General features: G+C 41.5%; 1 protein-coding gene across 2 annotated transcripts in view; it reads right to left on the reverse strand.

Annotated features, from left to right (window-relative positions):
* Positions 1-349: 349 nt before the first annotated feature.
* The window catches only part of SNAPC2 (small nuclear RNA activating complex polypeptide 2), a 56,964-nt gene continuing 35,528 nt past the window's right edge, over positions 350-21,785 (reverse strand). For both annotated transcript variants that reach the window (XM_053718274.1, XM_053718275.1), the window contains 2 exons: positions 2,076-2,367; positions 350-1,046 (listed from right to left, as the gene is read on the reverse strand). In XM_053718274.1, coding sequence (XP_053574249.1) covers positions 805-1,046; positions 2,076-2,367 — 534 coding nt within the window. In that variant the 3' untranslated portion in view covers positions 350-804. The remainder of the gene's footprint in view (positions 1,047-2,075; positions 2,368-21,785) is intronic.

Below are 21,785 nucleotides of genomic sequence, written 5' to 3' on the forward strand. Positions count from 1 at the left end.
CTTAACAGCTTTGCTGGGGTGCTCTTTGCCTCCTCCTGCTGGCCAGGAGTTGAATATCCCACCAGTAATTGGAATGACGTTGTGGACTCTCTGCATGTAATAGGAAAGAAATAGTATTTTTTGATCATTCTATTTAAATATATATATATATATATATATATATATATATATATATATATATATATATTTTTTTTTTTAATTAAAAAGTTTGGAATTCTGGATTTGTGAATTTGTACCTGTATAAAAGTAAAAATAAAACTTTCACGGTTCAGTATACATTTATATGCAAGCAATAATAAAATGCTGTAACACATTAAAGAAACACGGAACGCTATTAAAAATATTCCACTTTTTGCTGTTTTACAAAACATGTCCCTGTGTTTAATAAACCTACTTTTTTTACAAAATGAGTAAGTCACATCCGTGACAACAGATAAAGTTGAGGAAACAAATAGAAGAGTAAGCCATAAGAGTGAAATAGGTACAATTAAAGTTTATAAAGGTTTCACTTAATCTTTGGAGAAACTGTATTTCCACTGATTCTCCATACTCTTTTAGCTAGAACAGATACACTTTATAAAGTATCATGAGGTTAAACACGTTAAACTTTTTTGCCCATATCAAAATACCTTGACCTGTAAAATTGCTTCTTTTTAATACAGTACTTATATACTTTTTGGCTTTCAAGTTTCGAATGTATTTTATTAGCGTAAAAAAGTAAATAAACACAAGACAAGAAAAAGAGGGGAACAAAGGTTATAGCAACATGTGGGATGGCTACGATATCTAGATGAAGGACAGATATCACTCTGGCTCCTTGCGATACAGAAACTGTAGCGGAATCTGAAAAGGGTTTAAGGGACAGAATCCCAAGTCCTTCCATTGTGTCTCAGTCCTAGATTCATCTGATGTTGCCGGTTCCTGGTCATCAGGTTGTGAGTTCAGACGTGAGCAGCTCTGTTGCAAGTATTCACCAAGTGGCTTGATATCCAAATTCAGCAACTCGTCAGGAAGACTGTCTAAGAGGCGAAGGAGGACTGCAGACTCTAAGAAATAAATACATAAATAAGTAAAGACATAAAAAGAATCTTGCTCTTTTGCCAAACCACAAATGCAGATCATGATTAGCTCCCTTCTATCCGTAAGGGATATTACATTTAAATCGATTCCTCCATAAATTAAAGAGACAGAAAAGTCAAAATTAAACTGTCATTATTCAGACAGAACATGCAGTTTTGAACAACTTTCCAATTTACTTCTATTATCTAAATTTGCTTTGTTCTTTTAGTATCCTTTGTTGAAAAGCATACCTAGGTAGTCTCATGAGTTAGCTGGTGATTGCCATATATATACTCCCAGTAGTATCACATTGCACACCAGAACATCATTTTTAACTGTTGTAATTTAAACTAGGTTTTAATGCAATAATAATTACATTTTAATTATTGGGGAATTCCAGTTACCCAGAAGATAATCATTAAGTTAAAGAGTGCTAAATCTTTAAACTGTTCTAGATTAATATTCTGTGCTGGGTCTGTGATTCTTATACAGAGCACCTATTCTGAAATCTATATTAAAATAAATGTTATGTAGATCTTTTGCAGTTCAGTGATTAATATAATATATATTTCTTTATAAATATATATACAGTATATACTCTTTTCGGAGCCAAATAGCCTCTTGTGCAAGTGAAACACACTAAGATCTGTACAAATCCAGATCTTAGTGTGTTTCACTTGCACAAGAGAATATTCGGCTCTGAAAAGAGAAAAATACCGAAAGCAGCCTTCAACTTCCACATTCGTCAGTGAACAAAACTGCAGAATGCACACATTACTAACCATGTGATTAACCCCTGCAAAGGAGGTACAGCAAAAGTCAGCTTCAGCGCTGCAATGCACTACTGGGAACTACCTGAACACCTCTAGTGAGCCAATGACAAGAGGCATATATGAGCATCCACCAATCGGCAGTTAGCTCCCAGAACAGTATTGCTTCTCTTAAGCCTACTTAAGTATGCCCCTTTAATTCCCCATACCAATTGAAAACAGATTTTGCTAGTGCCTTCCACTCACCCAACTCAGACAGTTTTGGAAGCTCTTCCCCTCTTGCTATTTTTGACAGATACTTGTAAATCTTCTGAAAGTCCAGATCTTTCAATCCATCAGCAGTTCCCTTCTCTGATGCATCAGTCATAGCCCCTATGGATTCTGATCCCTGCTCTGATGATGGTTTATTCTGGGATGTGCATCCCAAGGGAACATGTCCCTGAATTCCTGTAAGATCTTGATTAGATGTACCCATGGGAATCTTGCTGGGGATAGAGTGTTGTAGACTCACAGGCTCAGTGGCTGCAATGGTGAGAATCTGGAGAAAAAAGGAAACATTATTGTAAGGAGGGTGTAATTAAATGGACATTAAACAGTTTGAGGTTATAATGTAAAATGCTTATTTATGTGTAAACTTTATGGGGTTTTAATTGCAATACACTTCTATTATTTATTTAGTCTCCTTTCTCAATTCTTATTGAAGCTCTTTAATGAAATGGGAACCGCCATGTTAGAACCTAGGTTTACCCATTTTCTTTCACCTGCTGAAGACAATTTGGGACAGATATAAAATAGGCAATAATAGAGTGTGCAACCAAGGCTGTGTAGAGACCTTGTTATAAGGTTACATTAAAACATAATTTATGCTTACCTGATAAATTTATTTCTCTTGTGGTGTATCCAGTCCACGGATCATCCATTACTTGTGGGATATTCTCCTTCCCAACAGGAAGTTGCAAGAGGATCACCCACAGCAGAGCTGCTATATAGCTCCTCCCCTAACTGCCATATCCAGTCATTCGACCGAAACAAGCCGAGAAAGGAGAAACCATAGGGTGCAGTGGTGACTGTAGTTTAAATTAAAATTTAGACCTGCCTTAAAAAGACAGGGCGGGCCGTAGACTGGATACACCACAAGAGAAATAAATTTATCAGGTAAGCATAAATTATGTTTTCTCTTGTAAGGTGTATCCAGTCCACGGATCATCCATTACTTGTGGGATACCAATACCAAAGCTAAAGTACACGGATGAAGGGAGGGACAAGGCAGGCTTAAATGGAAGGAACCACTGCCTGTAGAACCTTTCTCCTGTAGAACCTGTCTCCCAAAAATAGCCTCCGAAGAAGCAAAAGTATCAAATTTGTAAAATTTTGAAAAGGTATGAAGCGAAGACCAAGTCGCCGCCTTGCAAATCTGTTCAACAGAAGCCTCATTCTTAAAGGCCCAGGTGGAAGCCACAGCTCTAGTAGAATGAGCTGTAATTCTTTCAGGGGACTGCTGTCCAGCAGTCTCATAGGCTAAGCGTATTACGCTCCGAAGCCAAAAAGAAAGAGAGGTTGCCGAAGCTTTTTGACCTCTCCTCTGTCCAGAGTAAACAACAAACAGTGTAGATGTTTGGCGAAAATCTTTAGTAGCTTGTAAGTAAAACTTCAAAGCATGGACCACGTCCAGATTATGTAAAAGACGTTCCTTCTTTGAAGAAGGATTAGGAAACAATGATGGAACAACAATCTCTTGATTGATATTCTTGTTAGAAACTACCTTAGGTAAAAACCCAGGTTTTGTACGCAGAACTACTTTATCTGAATGGAAAATCAGATAAGGAGAATCACATTGTAAGGCAGATAACTAAGAGACTCTCCGAGCCGAGGAAATAGCCATCAAAAACAGAACTTTCCAAGATAAAAGTTTAATATCAATGGAATGAAGGGGTTCAAACGGAACCCCTTGAAGAACTTTAAGAACCAAGTTTAAGCTCCATGGGGGAGCAACAGGTTTAAACACAGGCTTAATTCTAACCAAAGCCTGACAAAAAGCTTGAACGTCTGGAACTTCTGCCAGACGCTTGTGCAAAATAATAGACAGAGCAGAAATCTGTCCCTTTAAAGAACTAGCTGATAATCCTTTTTCCAAACCCTCTTGGAGAAAGGACAATATCCTAGGAATCCTAACCTTACTCCATGAGTAATTCTTGGATTCACACCAATAAAGATATTTACGCCATATCTTATGATAGATTTTCCTGGTGACAGGCTTTCGTGCCTGTATAAGGGTATCAATGACTGACTCGGAGAAGCCACGCTTTGATAAAATCAAGCGTTCAATCTCCATGCAGTCAGTCTCAGAGAAATTAGATTCGGATGATTGAAAGGACCTTGTAGTAGAAGGTCATGTCTCAGAGGCAGGGGGTCCATGGTGGAAAGGATGACATGTCCACTAGGTCTGCATACCAGGTCCTGCGTGGCCACGCAGGCGCTATCAATATCACCGATGCTCTCTCCTGTTTGATTTTGGTAATCAGTCGAGGGAGCAGAGGAAACGGTGGAAACACATAAGCCAGGTTGAAGAACCAAGGCGCTGCTAGAGCATCTATCAGTGCCGCTTCTGGGCCCTGGACCTGGATCCGTAACAAGGAAGCTTGGCGTTCTGGCGAGACGCCATGAGATCCAGTTCTGGTTTGCCCCAACGATGAACCAATTGAGCAAACACCTCCGGATGGAGTTCCCACTCCCCCGGATGAAAAGTCTGACAACTTAGAAAATCCGCCTCCCAGTTATATATGGATTGCTGATAGGTGGCAAGAGTGAGTCTCTGCCCAGCGAATTATCTTGGAGACTTCTAACATCGCTAGGGAACTCCTGGTTCCCCCTTGATGGTTGATGTAAGCCACAGTCGTGAAGTTGTCCGTCTGAAATCTGATGAACCTCAGGGTTGCTAACTGAGGCCAAGCTAGAAGAGTATTGAATATTGCTCTTAACTCCAGAATATTTATTGGGAGGAGTTTCTCCTCCTGAGTCAACGATCCCTGAGCCTTCAGGGGATTCCAGACTGCACCCCAACCTAAAAGGCTGGCATCTGTTGTTACAATTGTCCAATCTGGCCTGCGAAAGGTCATACCTTTGGACAGGTGGACCCGAGAAAGCCACCAGAGAAGAGAATCTCTGATCTCTTGATCCAGATTTAGCAGAGGGGACAAATCTGTGTAATCCCCATTCCACTGACTGAGCATGCATAGTTGCAGCGGTCTGAGGAGTAGGCGCGCAAATGGCACTATGTCCATCGCCGCTACCATCAAGCCGATTACTTTCATACACTGAGCCACCGAAGGGTGCGGAATAGAATGAAGAACACAGCAAGATTTTAGAAGCTTTGATAACCTGGATTCTGTCAGGTAAATCTTCATTTCTACAGAATCTATCAGAGTCCCTAGGAAGGAGACTCTTGTGAGTGGGGATAGAGAACTCTTTTCCTCGTTCACCTTCCACCCATGTGACTTGAGAAATGCCAGAACTATGTCTGTATGTGACTTGGCAATCTGAAAGCTTGACGCCTGTATCAGGATGTCGTCCAGATAAGGGGCCACTGATATACCTCGTGGTCTTAGGACCGCCAGAAGCGATCCCAGAACCTTTGTAAAGATTCTTGGAGCTGTAGATAACCCGAAGGGAAGAGCCACAAATTGGTAATGCCTGTCCAGAAAGGTAAACCTTAGGAACCGATGATGATCTTTGTGAATCGGTATTTGAAGGTAAGCATCCTTCAAATCCACTGTGGTCATGTACTGACCCTCCTGGATCATAGGTAGGATGGTCCAAATAGTTTCCATTTTGAACGATGGAACTCTGAGGAATTTGTTTAAGATCTTTAGAACCAAAATGGGTCTGAAGGTTCCCTCTTTTTTGAGAACCACAAACAAACAGATTTGAATAAAAGCCCTGTCCCTGTTCCGTCTGTGGAACTGGACAGATCACTCCCATAACTAGGAGGTCTTGCACACAGCATAAGAATGCCTTTTTCTTTATCTGGTTTACAGATAATCTCGAAAGGTGAAATCTCCCTTGAGGAGGGGAAGCTTTGAAGTCCAGAAGATATCCCTGAGATATGATCTCCAATGAACATCTCTTGCCCACGCCTGGGCGAAGAGAGAAAGTCTGCCCCCTACTAGATTCGTTACCGGATAGGGGGCCGTTCCTTCATGCTGTCTTAGAGGCAGCAGCAGGCTTTCTGGCCTGCTTGCCTTTGTTCCAGGACTGGTTAGGTTTCCAGCCCGGCTTGGATTGAACAAAAGTTCCCTCTTGTTTTGTAGCAGAGGAAGTTGATGCTGCACCTGCCTTGAAATTTCGAAAGGCACGAAAATGAGACAGTTTGGCCCTTGATCTGGCCCTGTCCTGAGGAAGGGTATGACCCTTACCTCCAGTAATGTCAGCAATAATTTCCTTCAAACCAGGCCCGAATAGGGTCTGCCCCTTGAAGGGAATGTTAAGTAATTTAGACTTTGAAGTCACGTCAGCTGACCAAGATTTAAGCCATAGCGCCCTACGCGCCTGGATGGCAAATCCAGAATTCTTAGCCGTTAGTTTAGTCAAATGAACAATGGCATCAGAAACAAAAGAATTAGCTAGCTTAAGTGTTCTAAGCTTGTCAAGTATTTCAGTCAATGGAGTAGCTGTCTGAAAGGCCTCTTCCAGAGACTCAAACCAGAACGCCGCAGCAGCAGTGACAGGCGCACTTTTTTATCCATTGGATCTGAAAAAGCACAACTGTCCTCGACAGGGATAGTGGTACGCTTTGCTAAAGTAGAAACTGCTCCCTCCACCTTAGGAACCGTCTGCCATAAGTCCTGTGTGGTGGCGTCTATTGGAAACATTTTTCTAAAAATAGGAGGGGGGGAAAACGGCACACCGGGTCTATCCCACTCCTTATTAATAATTTCTGTACTGCATAGTATTTATCCAGTCTACACAATTTCTCTGGCACTGCAATTGTGTCACAGTCATTCAGAGCAGCTAATACCTCCCCAAGCAATACACGGAGGTTCTCAAGCTTAAATGTAAAAGTAAATTTAGTAGTAGTAGTCTCTATACCCAGGCCTGATTACAGCCTCCCATACCGATAAGACAAGAGGAGTTGCAATACTCCTACATAAAGACCTCCAGTTTGAACAAATATACTTGGATAGGGACCCTGGCGGTAGATTCATTATTTGTGTGTGTAAACTTAATGGTACCCTCTTCCCCTTAGTTAATCTATATGCCCCAAATCAACAACTACATTTTCTAGCAAAAGTCCTTAATTTAGCAAAAGCGGTGAGACAAGGTCATATCGTAGTTGGAGGTGATTTTAATGTCATTTGGGACCCTAAATTAGATAAAAAACTTGTAACGGGTAAATCTATTAATCCTTATACTAGTTCTACAGCAATCAAATTTAGATCTCTATCTGCTAGACATGAATTATATGATGTCTGGCGATCATGCCACCCTGAGGACAAAGATTTCACTTTTTTCTCCAACCCGCATAAATCCTATTCCAGACTGGATTATTTTCTAGTTGATTCTAGGCTTCTTAATGAGGTTACAAATTCACGAATACATATCTGTACATGGTCAGACCATGATGCGGTTTCTTTTGACATATTTCCATCAGGGGCTCACAAGGGGGGACATTCTTGGAGGTTCCCAAATTTCCTTTGGGAAGAACCAGGATTTAAGGACTTACTCACAAAAGCAATTAATGACTACATACAGTTTAATATACCGGGCCAAACTTCCTTCCAAATCTTGTGGGGGGCATTTAAGGCATATATAAGGGGGTTCTGCATTTCTGAATCGGCTAGAGTCCGGAAGAACAGAGGAGGCCCTTTGGGCCAGCTGGCTACGAAACTGAGGGACATGGAGAAAATCAACAAGGATAATCCTACTATCCCAATTTCTGATGAAATCAGTGCCCTTAGAAGACAAATCCTCCAAAAAGAGCATGACAGAATCAAAGCCAATCCGGCAAAATTTAAGCAAGTATTGTACCATAAAGGTAATAAGGCAAACGAGCTTTTAGCTCGAAAACTTAACGCAAGAACTGCCCACTCTAGGGTTCAAGCTCTAGAGATTAATGGCTCTAGAATTTTAGCTCCTGAGGATATTGGAAATGCTTTCGCTGACTATTACTATCAACTCTATAATCTCTCGGAAGCAGAAAACCTAGACACCCCCTCTATCGACAGGATGCAGGAGTTTTTAGACTCCCTTAAGTTCCCTACACTTACAGAAGATGTAGGGAACTCACTCCTGCACCCGTTCTCCACTAAAGAAATCTGTAATGTCATTACCCAACTTAAACCGAATAAGTCTCCAGGACCCGACGGTTTTACGGGCTCTTTTTATAAAATGTTTAAACAACATCTATCATCCCTTCTCTGCCCCTTCTTTAATGAGGTGGCCGAGGCAGGAAGCTTTTCAAGAGAGTTCTTGGAAGCATCTATTATCGCGATCCCCAAACCAGGAAAGGATTCCCTTTATTGTGCCAATTATAGACCTATCTCATTGATAAATTTAGATGTTAAGATGTACTCTAAGCTCTTAGCCAACAGGATTGTTCATCTACTCTCTGATATTATACAAATAGACCAAGTTGGATTTACCTCTGGTAGGCAAGGTCCAGACAATACTCGTAAACTTTTGCAGGTGTTCTCTGAGTCAGCTCACCTGGAGGTTCCCATCGTGGCCCTGTCTTTAGATGCGGAAAAGGCAGGGTCCGATGGGATTATATCTGGCAGGTATTTAAATCTTTTGGCTTTCCTCCACAATTCATTGGCATGGTTCAGGCATTATATACTGCACCATTTGCAACGGTCAGAGGAGTAGGTTTCAGATCTAGAGCCTTTCCCATTACTAATGGCACCCGGCAAGGCTGCCCCCTTTCGCCTCTGATTTTTGCTATGGTTATGGAACCTCTAGCCCAAGAGATCAGACATTCTCAAGGCATAGAGGGAGTCAAGATAGGTGAGCGATTAGAGAAAATCGCCCTCTTTGCCGACGATCTGACCATCCTGTTAACTAACCCGAGTTCTTCAATTCCAGAAGTTTTTAGGACCTTAGAATCCTATGGGGTTCTCAGTCTCTACAAAGTAAACATTCTCAAAACTGAAGCCCTAGCAATTAATTTTGATCCCGGGCTTCTCGCCACACTCAAGACCCGCTTCTCTTTCACTTGGCACACAGACCTTATCAAACATCTGGGTGTACTTCTCGGCCCTGATATAAATAAGGTTATTAAATACAATTTTGAGCCATTGATTGCTGAAATCAAAAACCTTCTACAGAGGTGGGTTTATAGAGAAATCTCTTGGATGGGACGTATCTCTACTCTTAAAATGGCTATCCTTCCAAAAATCTTGTATCTATTCAGGTGCATACCCTACACGATACCAAAAATCTATCTATCTCAGATTCAGTCCATATTCATTAACTACGTTTGGAGAGGAAAGATTCCGAGGGTGGCGAGCCGCATTCTCCAACTACCGATAAACAAAGGAGGTATAGCTTTTCCCAATATATATTTATACCATGACGCAGCCAGGTTAACTCACATTGCAGCCTGGAGCAATGAGAAAGAGAAACCGGCATGGTTTTTGCTTGAGACTGAGGTTATACCTAGAAAATTCCTTCTAAAAGACCTAATATGGATTCCTAAGCATAGGCTCCCTGACGTAGCGCTATCGAATAAAATAATTTTAGACAATTGCCGGACATGGCATAGACTTAGACACCACAAAGGACTGGCACCTCATCCCTCACCTATTCATAGTCTCCAGGGATTGATGATGGGTATTCCAGATATACATAGACAGGACTGGCTTTCATGGAATTTTATCTGTGTTGGGGACCTCTATACCCAGAAGAGGCTATCAACAACTAAACAAATAGTCGCACAGGTGAAAGATGCTCCGCGGTGGTTAATGTTTGAAAGTTATAGATTGCTAGAGTATTGTCAGTCTTGGGGTTTCCCTAAGACACAGTTGAGAGAAAGTACTACTTGGGAGAAATGATGGCAAGCAGGGACTAAGCCTATAAAACCACTTACAAATCATCATCTGCTACTTCTTAGTGACTACACCGAAATCATACCCTGGCAGATAAAGGCGTGGGGACGTGAAATAGGTGCTCAAATCACACCGGTGGAAGTGGAGAACGCGACAATGATCACTAAATCAGCTATACACTGCATAACTTTCCTTGAAACCTATTTCAAGGTCCTTTTAAAGTGGTATTTAACCCCCTATAAGTTGTCTAAGATATATTCTACAGCCTCTCCGCAATGCTGGAGGGAATGTGGCCAACAGGGCACAGATCTACATATCTGGTGGTCTTGCCCAAAAATCGCTCCCCTGTGGAGAGAGACTTTTTTACTGCTTTCTGACTTGGGTATCACACAGCCTAAATCCCCAGCCTTAGCCCTTCTGCATATCGGTCTTAGGGAACTACAAAAACCCCAACAAATCCTTGGAGCTGCAATTCTTATTGCAACCAAGATGTGCATAGCCAGGTCATGGAAAAAACCTGAAGCTCCAACTTTAGCTCAGACCACTCAACTCATAGACTATCTAGCGTCTATGGAGAGAGGTTTTTACAACACGACTGACCGTATTGACAAGTATTGGACGATCTGGAGTAGGTGGTTTCTTAAACCTCCTTAGACGCCCAAATACTTATTATTGTCTTTCTGTTCCTATGGTGGATCCATTATCCCTCTGAGATTTCTCTTCCATTCCCTTCCCCCCCCCCCTTTTTTTTCTCTCTTTTTCTTTTCTTTTCCACATCCTACTGTCTGTTCTTTCCCAATCTTTGCTGTTAATTTGAACTTGATGTCCCTTACTTATTAAACTTGTTAGGGACTATTTGTTTTTATATTAGGATTCAATGATAGATTGAGACATTAGGAACACACATAGCTAAAGACTCTTGTGACGTTCCCCAATTAATTTCGATAAACTAGACTTCATTTCGGAACATAACTTAAGGGACATCACCCTATCTCTTGAGATAACCGTCTTTAACTCAGATGTAAGAATGAGAGTAACCTATTGGTTGGCAATTGTTCCTATGTCAAAATCTTGTGCCAGCTTTGTATTATGAATACCCTTGTATTTTACATTTGAGAATTGTTTAAAGTTTGTTTTTATGCTGATTGTTTTACTTGCATTCTCTCTGTACTGATTTATGCTTAATAAAGTATGCCCTGCACCCTTAAAAAAAAAAAAAAAAAAAAAATTAAAAGTAGAAATATCTGAATCAGGTTTCCCCGAATCAGAAATGTCACCCACAGACTGAAGCTCTCCTTCCTCAGATTCTGCATATTGTGACGCAGTATCAGACATGGGCCTTAAAGCATCTGCGCGCTCTGTATTACGTCTAACCCCAGAGCTATCGCGCTTTCCTCTGAATTCAGGCAGTCTGGCTAATACCGCTGACAGGGTATTATCCATGATTGCCGCCATGTCCTGCAAAGTAATCGCTATGGGCGTCTTTGATGTACTTGGCGCCATTTTAGCGTGAGTCCCTTGAGCGGGAGTCAAAGGGTCCGACACGTGGGGAGAGTTAGTCGGCATAACTTCCCCCTCGTCAGAATCCTCTGGTGATAATTCTTTTAAAGATAACAGCTGATCTTTATTGTTTAAAGTGAAATCAATACATTTAGTACACATTCTCCTATGGGGTTCCACCATGGCTTTTAAACATAATGAACAAGGAGTTTCCTCTATGTCAGACATGTTTATACAGACTAGCAATGAGACTAGCAAGCTTGGAAAACACTTTAAATCAAGTTAACAAGCAATATAAAAAAAAACGTTACTGTGCCTTTAAGAGAAACAAATTTTGCCAAAATTTGAAATAACAGTTAAAAAAGGCAGTTAAACTAATGAAATGTTTACAGTGTATGTAACAAGTTAGCAGAGCATTGCACCCACTTAACCCCTTAATACAAAAAACAGATTAACAAAACGAAAAATATGTTTTTTAAACAGTCATAACAACTGCCACAGCTCCTACTTTTGAAGCCTTTTGAGCCCTTCAGAGATGTCCTATAGAATGCAGGGGACTGCTGAGGGAAGCTGAATGTCACAGTTTGTAATTTTAACTGCACCAACTGTAACTTTTATACTATAACAGTGGAAAGCCTCAGGAAACTGTTTCTAGGCAAAAATAAAGCCAGCCATGTGGAAAAAACTAGGCCCCAATAAGTTTTATCACCAAAGCATATATAAAAACGATTAAACATGCCAGCAAACGTTTTATATTGCACATTAATCAGAGTATATACCTCTGATAGCAAGCCTGATACTAGTCGCTATTAAATCACGGTATTTAGGCTTAACTTACATTAATTCGGTATCAGCAGCATTTTCTAGCAATTCCATCCCTAGAAAAACTTAAAGGTAAGGTAAAGTTGAGCACACTAATTAACGATATCTTACTTAAATTAAAAAATAAGCATAAGTTTCATTCATCAATATTATAATAATTATTGTAATTACTTATATTTCTACCTTACAAGTACTCTCCCGACATCAATCTTTGTCCGCCCTCCATTTTTACAACTTTGATTGACAGTTTCGATCTATATAACCGTCCAATTAGCTTTTTCCCCTTTAGGGGGTCAGCCCATCCATTCGTACGTCACTAGATTCCTGAGCGCATGCGTATGACTACAATCATCGTAGTTCCACCCGTGCTCGTTCGCGAGACGCGCATGCTCTGTGCTACCTCTGTTACTATTGCACTCAGAATAAGCATTTGTATCGGCAAGTGGCGCATGCGCAGATGAAATCTACTTCGTGAACGCGCTTTCAACTGACGTAAAGAGAGGGTGAGACCGCTCTCTGACATTATACAGATAAACACGGAAGTGGCATGGGGGAGGAGTATTCAAATAAACGGTAGGAAAAATAAAGATTCAATTACATCAAAAGTATAGAATAAAAATTAAAAAAAAAGTTAGCGACTACGTTGTTGTTAAATAATAGAATGCATATAGGCTTTCAATAGCACTAAACTTTACCTTACCTTTAAACTGCACATACCTTATTGCAGGATACCCTGCACGCTATTCTCCCTCTGAAGTTACCTTACTCCTCAGACATATGTGAGAACAGCAGTGGATCTTAGTTACTTCTGCTAAGATCATAGAAAACGCAGGCAGATTCTTCTTCTAAATGCTGCCTGAGATAAAATAGTACGACTCCGGTACCATTTAAAAACAATAAACTCTTGATTGAAGAAAAAACTAACTATATTACACCACTTTCCTCTTACTACGTCCTGTCAGTATATTTATGAATATCTTAGTAGTGCTATCCAAATAATATATATCAGCTTATGGCAGGGTTATGACACAATACAACCAATAATTTTCCTTAAAAATAGAAACCCTAATCAACCATGCATCTACTAGACCATACAATTAATATAAATATCTGAATTCTTTTATTTAGTTAATATCCATGAACATATTGAAATATATTTGCAATAAAAGGAAACTAAATAATATTATATGCGCTTGAAAACTATTTAAATATGCTATGCAAAATTCATACACGCTTATTTTTAAAAAAAACAACCTTATTTACAAATCTTTTAACATCCAAGCAATACAATTCTAAATTGTGCTCTTAAGCAATAGGATAATATATATATTCTGCTATTTAACTGCAATTTACCCTAATACAGAATTAACTTACAATATCAGAACTTGCACAGATGAGGTACTTAGCAATTCAGATACAGATTTAAACAATATATATAGGCTGTGAAATGCTAACTTGAAAAATACACTGCTTCTTTAAATCTATTAAATACAAATTGACTATGCATATAACTTATCTTACAAAACCCAGAAAACTGTATCTTTAAACTGCAGTGACTTTAAAATATCACATGTAATTAGCAGCCCTTTTCTTATACTCTATATATACGTTACCAAAATTATATCCAGCTTCAAGATTTTTCACACCTCATATAAACTAAGTGTAATTGCAATGGAACAGGAGAAGTATGGCCCACTTTGTTTTTATAGTTTGACTGTGTTCCACACAAACAGCTTTAGTCAGTTACAAAACTCAGCAGCCAGTGTCCTCTACCTCTTCCTGCATATCCACTATATAGTGTAATCATTGGTGTGAAATATGGGTGGCCCTTCGAAACCTTGTCCCTCTATTGGATAACTGGAATATCTCATATTTAACAGCCAAAAGGCTTTCTGGCTGCAGTTCTCCCATGGCAACACCGGGTGGCAGCATTACAATTAGACAGCACAAAAAAATGCAGCATGACAAAAAAAACATAATTTATGCTTACCTGATAAATTTATTTCTCTTGTAGTGTAGTCAGTCCACGGGTCATCCATTACTTATGGAATATATCTCTTCCTAACAGGAAGCTGCAAGAGGATCACCCAAGCAGAGCTGCTATATAGCTCCTCCCCTCACATGTCATATTCAGTCATTCGACCAAAACCAGACGAGAAAGGAGAAACCATAGGGTGCAGTGGTGACTGGAGTTTAATTAAAATTTAGATCTGCCTTAAAGACAGGGCGGGCCGTGGACTGACTACACTACAAGAGAAATAAATTTATCAGGTAAGCATAAATTATGTTTTCTCTTGTTAAGTGTAGTCAGTCCACGGGTCATCCATTACTTATGGAATACCAATACCAAAGCTAAAGTACACGGATGAAGGGAGGGACAAGGCAGGAACATTAAACAGAAGGAACCACTGCCTGAAGTACCTTTCTCCCAAAAATAGCCTCCGAAGAAGCAAAAGTGTCAAATTTGTAAAATTTTGAAAAAGTGTGAAGTGAAGACCAAGTTGCAGCCTTGCAAATCTGTTCAACAGAGGCCTCATTTTTAAAGGCCCAGGTGGAAGCCACAGCTCTAGTAGAATGAGCTGTAATCCTTTCAGGAGGCTGCTGTCCAGCAGTCTCATAGGCTAAACGTATTATGCTACAAAGCCAAAAAGAGAGAGAGGTAGCCGAAGCCTTTTGACCTCTTCTCTTTCCAGAGTAAACGACAAACAGGGAAGAAGTTTGACGAAAATCTTTAGTTGCCTGCAAATAGAACTTCAGGACACGGACTACGTCCAGATTATGCAAAAGTCGTTCCTTCTTTGAAGAAGGGTTAGGACACAGTGATGGAACAACAATCTCTTGATTGATATTCCTGTTAGTAACTACCTTAGGTAAGAACCCAGGTTTAGTACGCAGAACTACCTTGTCTGAATGAAAAATCAGATAAGGAGAATCACAATGTAAGGCAGATAACTCAGAGACTCTTTGAGCCGAGGAAATAGCCATCAAAAACAGAACCTTCCAGGATAACAGCTTGATATCAATGGAATGAAGGGGTTCAAATGGAACGCCTTGAAGAACGTTAAGAACTAAGTTTAAGCTCCACGGCGGAGCAACAGTCTTAAACACAGGCTTAATCCTAGCTAAAGCCTGACAAAAAGCCTGAACGTCTGGAACTTCAGCCAGACGTTTGTGTAGAAGAATAGACAGAGCAGAAATCTGTCCCTTTAACGAACTAGCAGATAAGCCCTTTTCTAAACCCTCTTGTAGAAAGGACAATATCCTAGGAATCCTAACCTTACTCCATGAGTAACACTTGGATTCGCACCAATATAAATATTTACGCCATATCTTATGGTAAATTTTTCTGGTAACAGGCTTCCTAGCCTGTATTAAGGTATCAATAACCGACTCCGAGAAGCCACGCTTTGATAGAATCAAGCGTTCAATCTCCATGCAGTCAGCCTCAGAGAAATTAGATTTGGATGGTTGAAAGGACCCTGAATTAGAAGGTCCTGTCTCAGAGGCAGAGACCACGGTGGACAGGACGACATGTCCACTAGGTCTGCATACCAGGTCCTGCGTGGCCACGCAGGCGCTATCAGAATCACCGAAGCTCTCTCCTGTTTGATCGTGGCAATCAAACAAGGAAGCATCGGAAATGGTGGAAACACATAAGCCATGTTGAAGACCCAAGGGGCTGTCAGAGCATCTATCAGCACCGCTCCCGGGTCCCTGGATCAGTAACAAGGAAGCTTGGCGTTCTGGCGAGACGCCATGAGATCCAGATCTGGTTTGCCCCAACGATGAATCAGTTGAGCAAAGACCTCCGGATGAAGTTCCCACTCCCCCGGATGAAAAGTCTGGCGACTTAGAAAATCCGCCTCCCAGTTCTCCACGCCTGGGATGTAAATCGCTGTCAGGTGGCAAGAGTGAGACTCTGCCCAGCGAATTATCTTTGAGACTTCCAACATCGCTAGGGAACTTCTGGTTCCCCCTTGATGGTTGATGTAAGCCACAGTCGTGATGTTGTCCGACTGAAATCTGATGAACCTCAGAGTTGCTAACTGAGGCCAAGCTAGGAGAGCATTGAATATTGCTCTTAATTCCAGAATATTTATTGGGAGGAGTTTCTCCTCCCGAGTCCATAATCCCTGAGCCTTCAGGGAGTTCCAGACTGCGCCCCAGGCTAGAAGGCTGGCGTCTGTTGTTACAATCGTCCAATCTGGCCTGCGAAAGGTTATCCCCTTGGACAGATGTGGCCGAGAAAGCCACCATAGAAGAGAATCTCTGGTCTCTTGATCCAGATTTAGTAGGGGGGACAAATCTGAGTAATCCCCGTTCCACTGACTTAGCATGCACAATTGCAGCGGTCTGAGATGCAGGCGCGCAAATGGTACTATGTCCATTGCCGCTACCATTAAGCCGAATACTTCCATGCACTGAGCTACTGACGGGTGTGGAATGGAATGAAGGACACGGCAAGCATTTAGAAGTTTTGATAACCTGGCCTCTGTCAGGTAAATTTTCATCTCTACAGAATCTATAAGAGTCCCTAGAAAGGGAACCCTTGTAAGTGGTAATAGAGAACTCTTTTCCACGTTCACCTTCCACCCATGCGACCTAAGAAATGCCAGAACTATCTCTGTATGAGACTTGGCAGTTTGAAAACTTGACGCTTGTATCAGAATGTCGTCTAGGTACGGAGTCACCGCTATGCCTCGCGGTCTTAGTACCGCCAGAAGTGAGCCCAGAACTTTCGTAAAGATTCTTGGAGCCGTAGCTAATCCGAAGAGAAGAGCTACAAACTGGTAATGCCTGTCTAGGAAAGCAAATCTTAGGTACCGATAATGATCCTTGTGAATCGGTATGTGAAGGTAGGCATCCTTTAAGTCCACTGTTGTCATGTACTGACCCTCTTGGATCATGGGAAGGATGGTTCGAATAGTTTCCATTTTGAATGATGGAACTCTTAGGAATTTGTTTAGGATTTTTAAGTCCAAGATTGGTCTGAAGGTTCCCTCTTTCTTGGGAACCACAAATAGATTTGAATAGAATCCTTGCCCGTGTTCCGTCCGCGGAACTGGGTGGATCACCCCCATTAGTAAGAGGTCTTGTACACAGCGTAGAAACGCCTCTTTCTTTATTTGGTTTGCTGATAACCTTGAAATATGAAATCTCCCTCGTGGAGATGTTTTGAAGTCCAGGAGATATCCCTGAGATATGATCTCCAACGCCCAGGGATCCTGGACATCTCTTGCCCAAGCCTGGGCGAAGAGAGAAAGTCTGCCCCCCACTAGATCCGTTTCCGGATAGGGGGCCCTCTCTTCATGCTGTCTTAGGGGCAGCAGCAGGTTTATTGGCCTGCTTGCCCTTGTTCCAGGACTGGTTAACTTTCCAGCCCTGCCTGTAACGAGCAACAGCTCCTTCCTGTTTTGGAGCGGAGGAAGTTGATGCTGCTCCTGCCTTGAAGTTACGAAAGGCACGAAAATTAGACTGTTTGGCCTTTGACTTGGCCCTGTCCTGAGGTAGAGCATGGCCCTTACCTCCCGTAATGTCAGCTATAATTTCTTTCAAGCTGGGCCCGAATAAGGTCTGCCCTTTGAAAGGAATATTAAGCAATTTAGATTTAGAAGTCACGTCAGCTGACCAGGATTTAAGCCATAGCGTTCTGCGCGCTTGGATGGCGAATCCGGAGTTCTTAGCCGTAAGTTTGGTTAAATGTACGACGGCATCAGAAACAAATGCGTTAGCTAGCTTAAGTGCTTTAAGCTTGTTCATAATTTCATCCAATGGAGCTGTGCGAATGGCCTCTTCCAGAGACTCAAACCAGAATGCCGCCGCAGCAGTGACAGGCGCAATGCATGCAAGGGGCTGTAAGATAAAACCTTGTTGAACAAACATTTTCTTAAGGTAACCCTCTAATTTCTTATCCATTGGATCTGAAAAGGCACAACTATCCTCCACCGGGATAGTGGTACGCTTAGCTAAAGTAGAAACTGCTCCCTCCACCTTAGGGACCGTCTGCCATAAGTCTCGTGTGGTGGCGTCTATAGGAAACATTTTCCTAAATATGGGAGGAGGGGAAAAAGGCACACCAGGTCTATCCCACTCCTTGCTAATAATCTCTGTAAGCCTTTTAGGTATAGGAAAAACGTCAGTACACACCGGTACCGCATAGTATCTATCCAACCTACATAATTTTTCTGGAATTGCAACCGTGTTACAATCATTCAGAGCCGCTAATACCTCCCCTAGCAATATGCGGAGGTTCTCAAGCTTAAATTTAAAATTAGAAATCTCTGAATCCAGTCTCCCTGGATCAGATCCGTCACCCACAGAATGAAGCTCTCCGTCTTCATGTTCTGCAAACTGTGACGCAGTATCTGACATGGCTCTCACCTCATCCGCGCGCTCTGTCCTTAACCCAAAGCTATCGCGCTTGCCTCTTAATTCTGGCAATTTAGATAATACTTCTGTCATAACAGTAGCCATGTCTTGCAAAGTGATTTGTAAGGGCCTCCCTGATGTACTTGGCGCCACAAAATCACGCACCTCCTGAGCGGGAGGCGAAGGTACTGACACGTGAGGAGAGTTAGTCGGCATAACTTCCCCCTCGTTGTCTGGTGATAATTTCTTTACATGTAAAGATTGGCTTTTATTTAAAGTAACATCAATGCAATTAGTACACAAATTTCTATTGGGCTCCACATTGGCCTTTAAACATAGTGAACAAAGAGATTCATCTGTGTCAGACATGTTTAAACAGACTAGCAATGAGACTAGCAAGCTTGGAAATACTTTTCTAAATAAATTTACAAGCAATATAAAAAACGCTACTGTGCCTTTAAGAAGCACAAAAAGCTGTCACAGTTGAAATAACAATGAACCAAAATAGTTATAGCAACCAATTTTTCACAGTAAATGTATTAAGTTAGCAAAGGATTGCACCCACCAGCAAATGGATGATTAACCCCTTAATACCCAAAAACGGATAACAATTTAATAATTAACGTTTTTATCACAGTCAAAACACACTGTCACAGGTCTGCTGTGACTGATTACCTCCCTCAAAATGAATTTTGAAGACCCCTGAGCTCTCTAGAGACGATCTGGATCATGGAGGATGAAGTAGACAGATTGTGACTGAATTTTTACTGCGCAAAAAAGCGCTAAAATAGGCCCCTCCCACTCATATTACAACAGTGGGGAAGCTCAGATAACTGTTTCTATGCAGAAAACAAAGATAGCCATGTGGTAAAAATCATGCCCCAATAAGTTTTATCACCAAATACCTCACAAAAAACGATTAACATGCCAGTAAACGTTTTAAACATACATTTGAAAAGTTATGAAGTGTTATTAATAAGCCTGCTACCAGTCGCTTTTACTGCAGTTAAGGCTCATACATTATTTCAGTATTAACAGTATTTTCAGAGTCAATTCCATTCCTTAGAAAAATACATTCAGTGTACACACACTCATCAGCCTAATACCAGTCGCTATCACTGCATTTAAGGCTGAACTTACGTTACATTGGTATCAGCAGTATTTTCTCAGTCAATTCCATTCCTCAGAAAAACAGAATTTATGCTTACCTGATAAATTACTTTCTCCAACGGTGTGTCCGGTCCACGGCGTCATCCTTACTTGTGGGATATTCTCTTCCCCAACAGGAAATGGCAAAGAGTCCCAGCAAAGCTGGTCACATGATCCCTCCTAGGCTCCGCCCACCCCAGTCATTCGACCGACGGACAGGAGGAAATATATATAGGAGAAACCATATGATACCGTGGTGACTGTAGTTAGAGAAAATAATTCATCAGACCTGATTAAAAAACCAGGGCGGGCCGTGGACCGGACACACCGTTGGAGAAAGTAATTTATCAGGTAAGCATAAATTCTGTTTTCTCCAACATTGGTGTGTCCGGTCCACGGCGTCATCCTTACTTGTGGGAACCAATACCAAAGCTTTAGGACACGGATGAAGGGAGGGAGCAAATCAGGTCACCTAAATGGAAGGCACCACGGCTTGCAAAACCTTTCTCCCAAAAATAGCCTCCGAAGAAGCAAAAGTATCAAATTTGTAAAATTTGGCAAAAGTGTGCAGTGAAGACCAAGTCGCTGCCTTACATATCTGGTCAACAGAAGCCTCGTTCTTGAAGGCCCATGTGGAAGCCACAGCCCTAGTGGAGTGAGCTGTGATTCTTTCAGGAGGCTGCCGTCCGGCAGTCTCATAAGCCAATCGGATAATGCTTTTAAGCCAAAAGGAAAGAGAGGTAGAAGTCGCTTTTTGACCTCTCCTTTTACCAGAATAAACAACAAACAAGGAAGATGTTTGTCTGAAATCTTTAGTAGCCTCTAAATAGAATTTTAGAGCACGGACTACGTCCAAATTGTGTAACAAACGTTCCTTCTTTGAAACTGGATTCGGACACAAAGAAGGTACAACTATCTCCTGGTTAATATTTTTGTTGGAAACAACTTTCGGAAGAAAACCAGGCTTAGTACGCAAAACCACCTTATCTGCATGGAACACCAGATAGGGCGGAGAACACTGCAGAGCAGATAACTCTGAAACTCTTCTAGCAGAAGAAATTGCAACCAAAAACAAAACTTTCCAAGATAATAACTTAATATCTACGGAATGTAAGGGTTCAAACGGAACCCCTTGAAGAACTGAAAGAACTAGATTTAGACTCCAGGGAGGAGTCAAAGGTCTGTAAACAGGCTTGATCCTAACCAGAGCCTGAACAAATGCTTGAACATCTGGCACAGCTGCCAGTCTTTTGTGAAGTAAAACAGATAAAGCAGAGATCTGTCCCTTCAGAGAACTTGCAGATAATCCTTTCTCCAAACCTTCTTGTAGAAAGGATAGAATTTTAGGAATTTTTATCTTGTTCCATGGGAATCCTTTAGATTCACACCAACAGATATATTTTTTCCATATTTTATGGTAAATTTTTCTAGTTACAGGCTTTCTAGCCTGAATCAGAGTATCTATTACAGAATCTGAAAACCCACGCTTTGATAAAATCAAGCATTCAATCTCCAAGTCGTCAGTTGGAGGGAAACCAGATTCGGATGTTCGAATGGACCCTGAACAAGAAGGTCCTGTCTCAAAGGTAGCTTCCATGGTGGAGCCGATGACATATTCACCAGGTCTGCATACCAAGTCCTGCGTGGCCACGCAGGAGCTATCAAGATCACCGAGGCCCTCTCCTGATTGATCCTGGCTACCAGCCTGGGGATGAGAGGAAACGGTGGGAATACATAAGCTAGGTTGAAGGTCCAAGGTGCTACTAGTGCATCTACTAGGGTCGCCTTGGGATCCCTGGATCTGGACCCGTAGCAAGGAAACCTTGAAGTTCTGACGAGACGCCATCAGATCCATGTCTGGAATGCCCCATAATTGAGTTATTTGGGCAAAGATTTCCGGATGGAGTTCCCACTCCCCCGGATGGAATGTCTGATGACTCAGAAAATCCGCTTCCCAATTTTCCACTCCTGGGATGTGGATCGCAGACAAGTGGCAGGAGTGATCCTCCGCCCATTGAATTATCTTGGTCACTTCTTTCATCGCCAGGGAAGTCCTTGTTCCCCCCTGATGATTGAT

Source organism: Bombina bombina, chromosome 6, assembly GCF_027579735.1.
Source record: "Bombina bombina isolate aBomBom1 chromosome 6, aBomBom1.pri, whole genome shotgun sequence".
Classification (NCBI taxonomy): domain Eukaryota; kingdom Metazoa; phylum Chordata; class Amphibia; order Anura; family Bombinatoridae; genus Bombina; species Bombina bombina.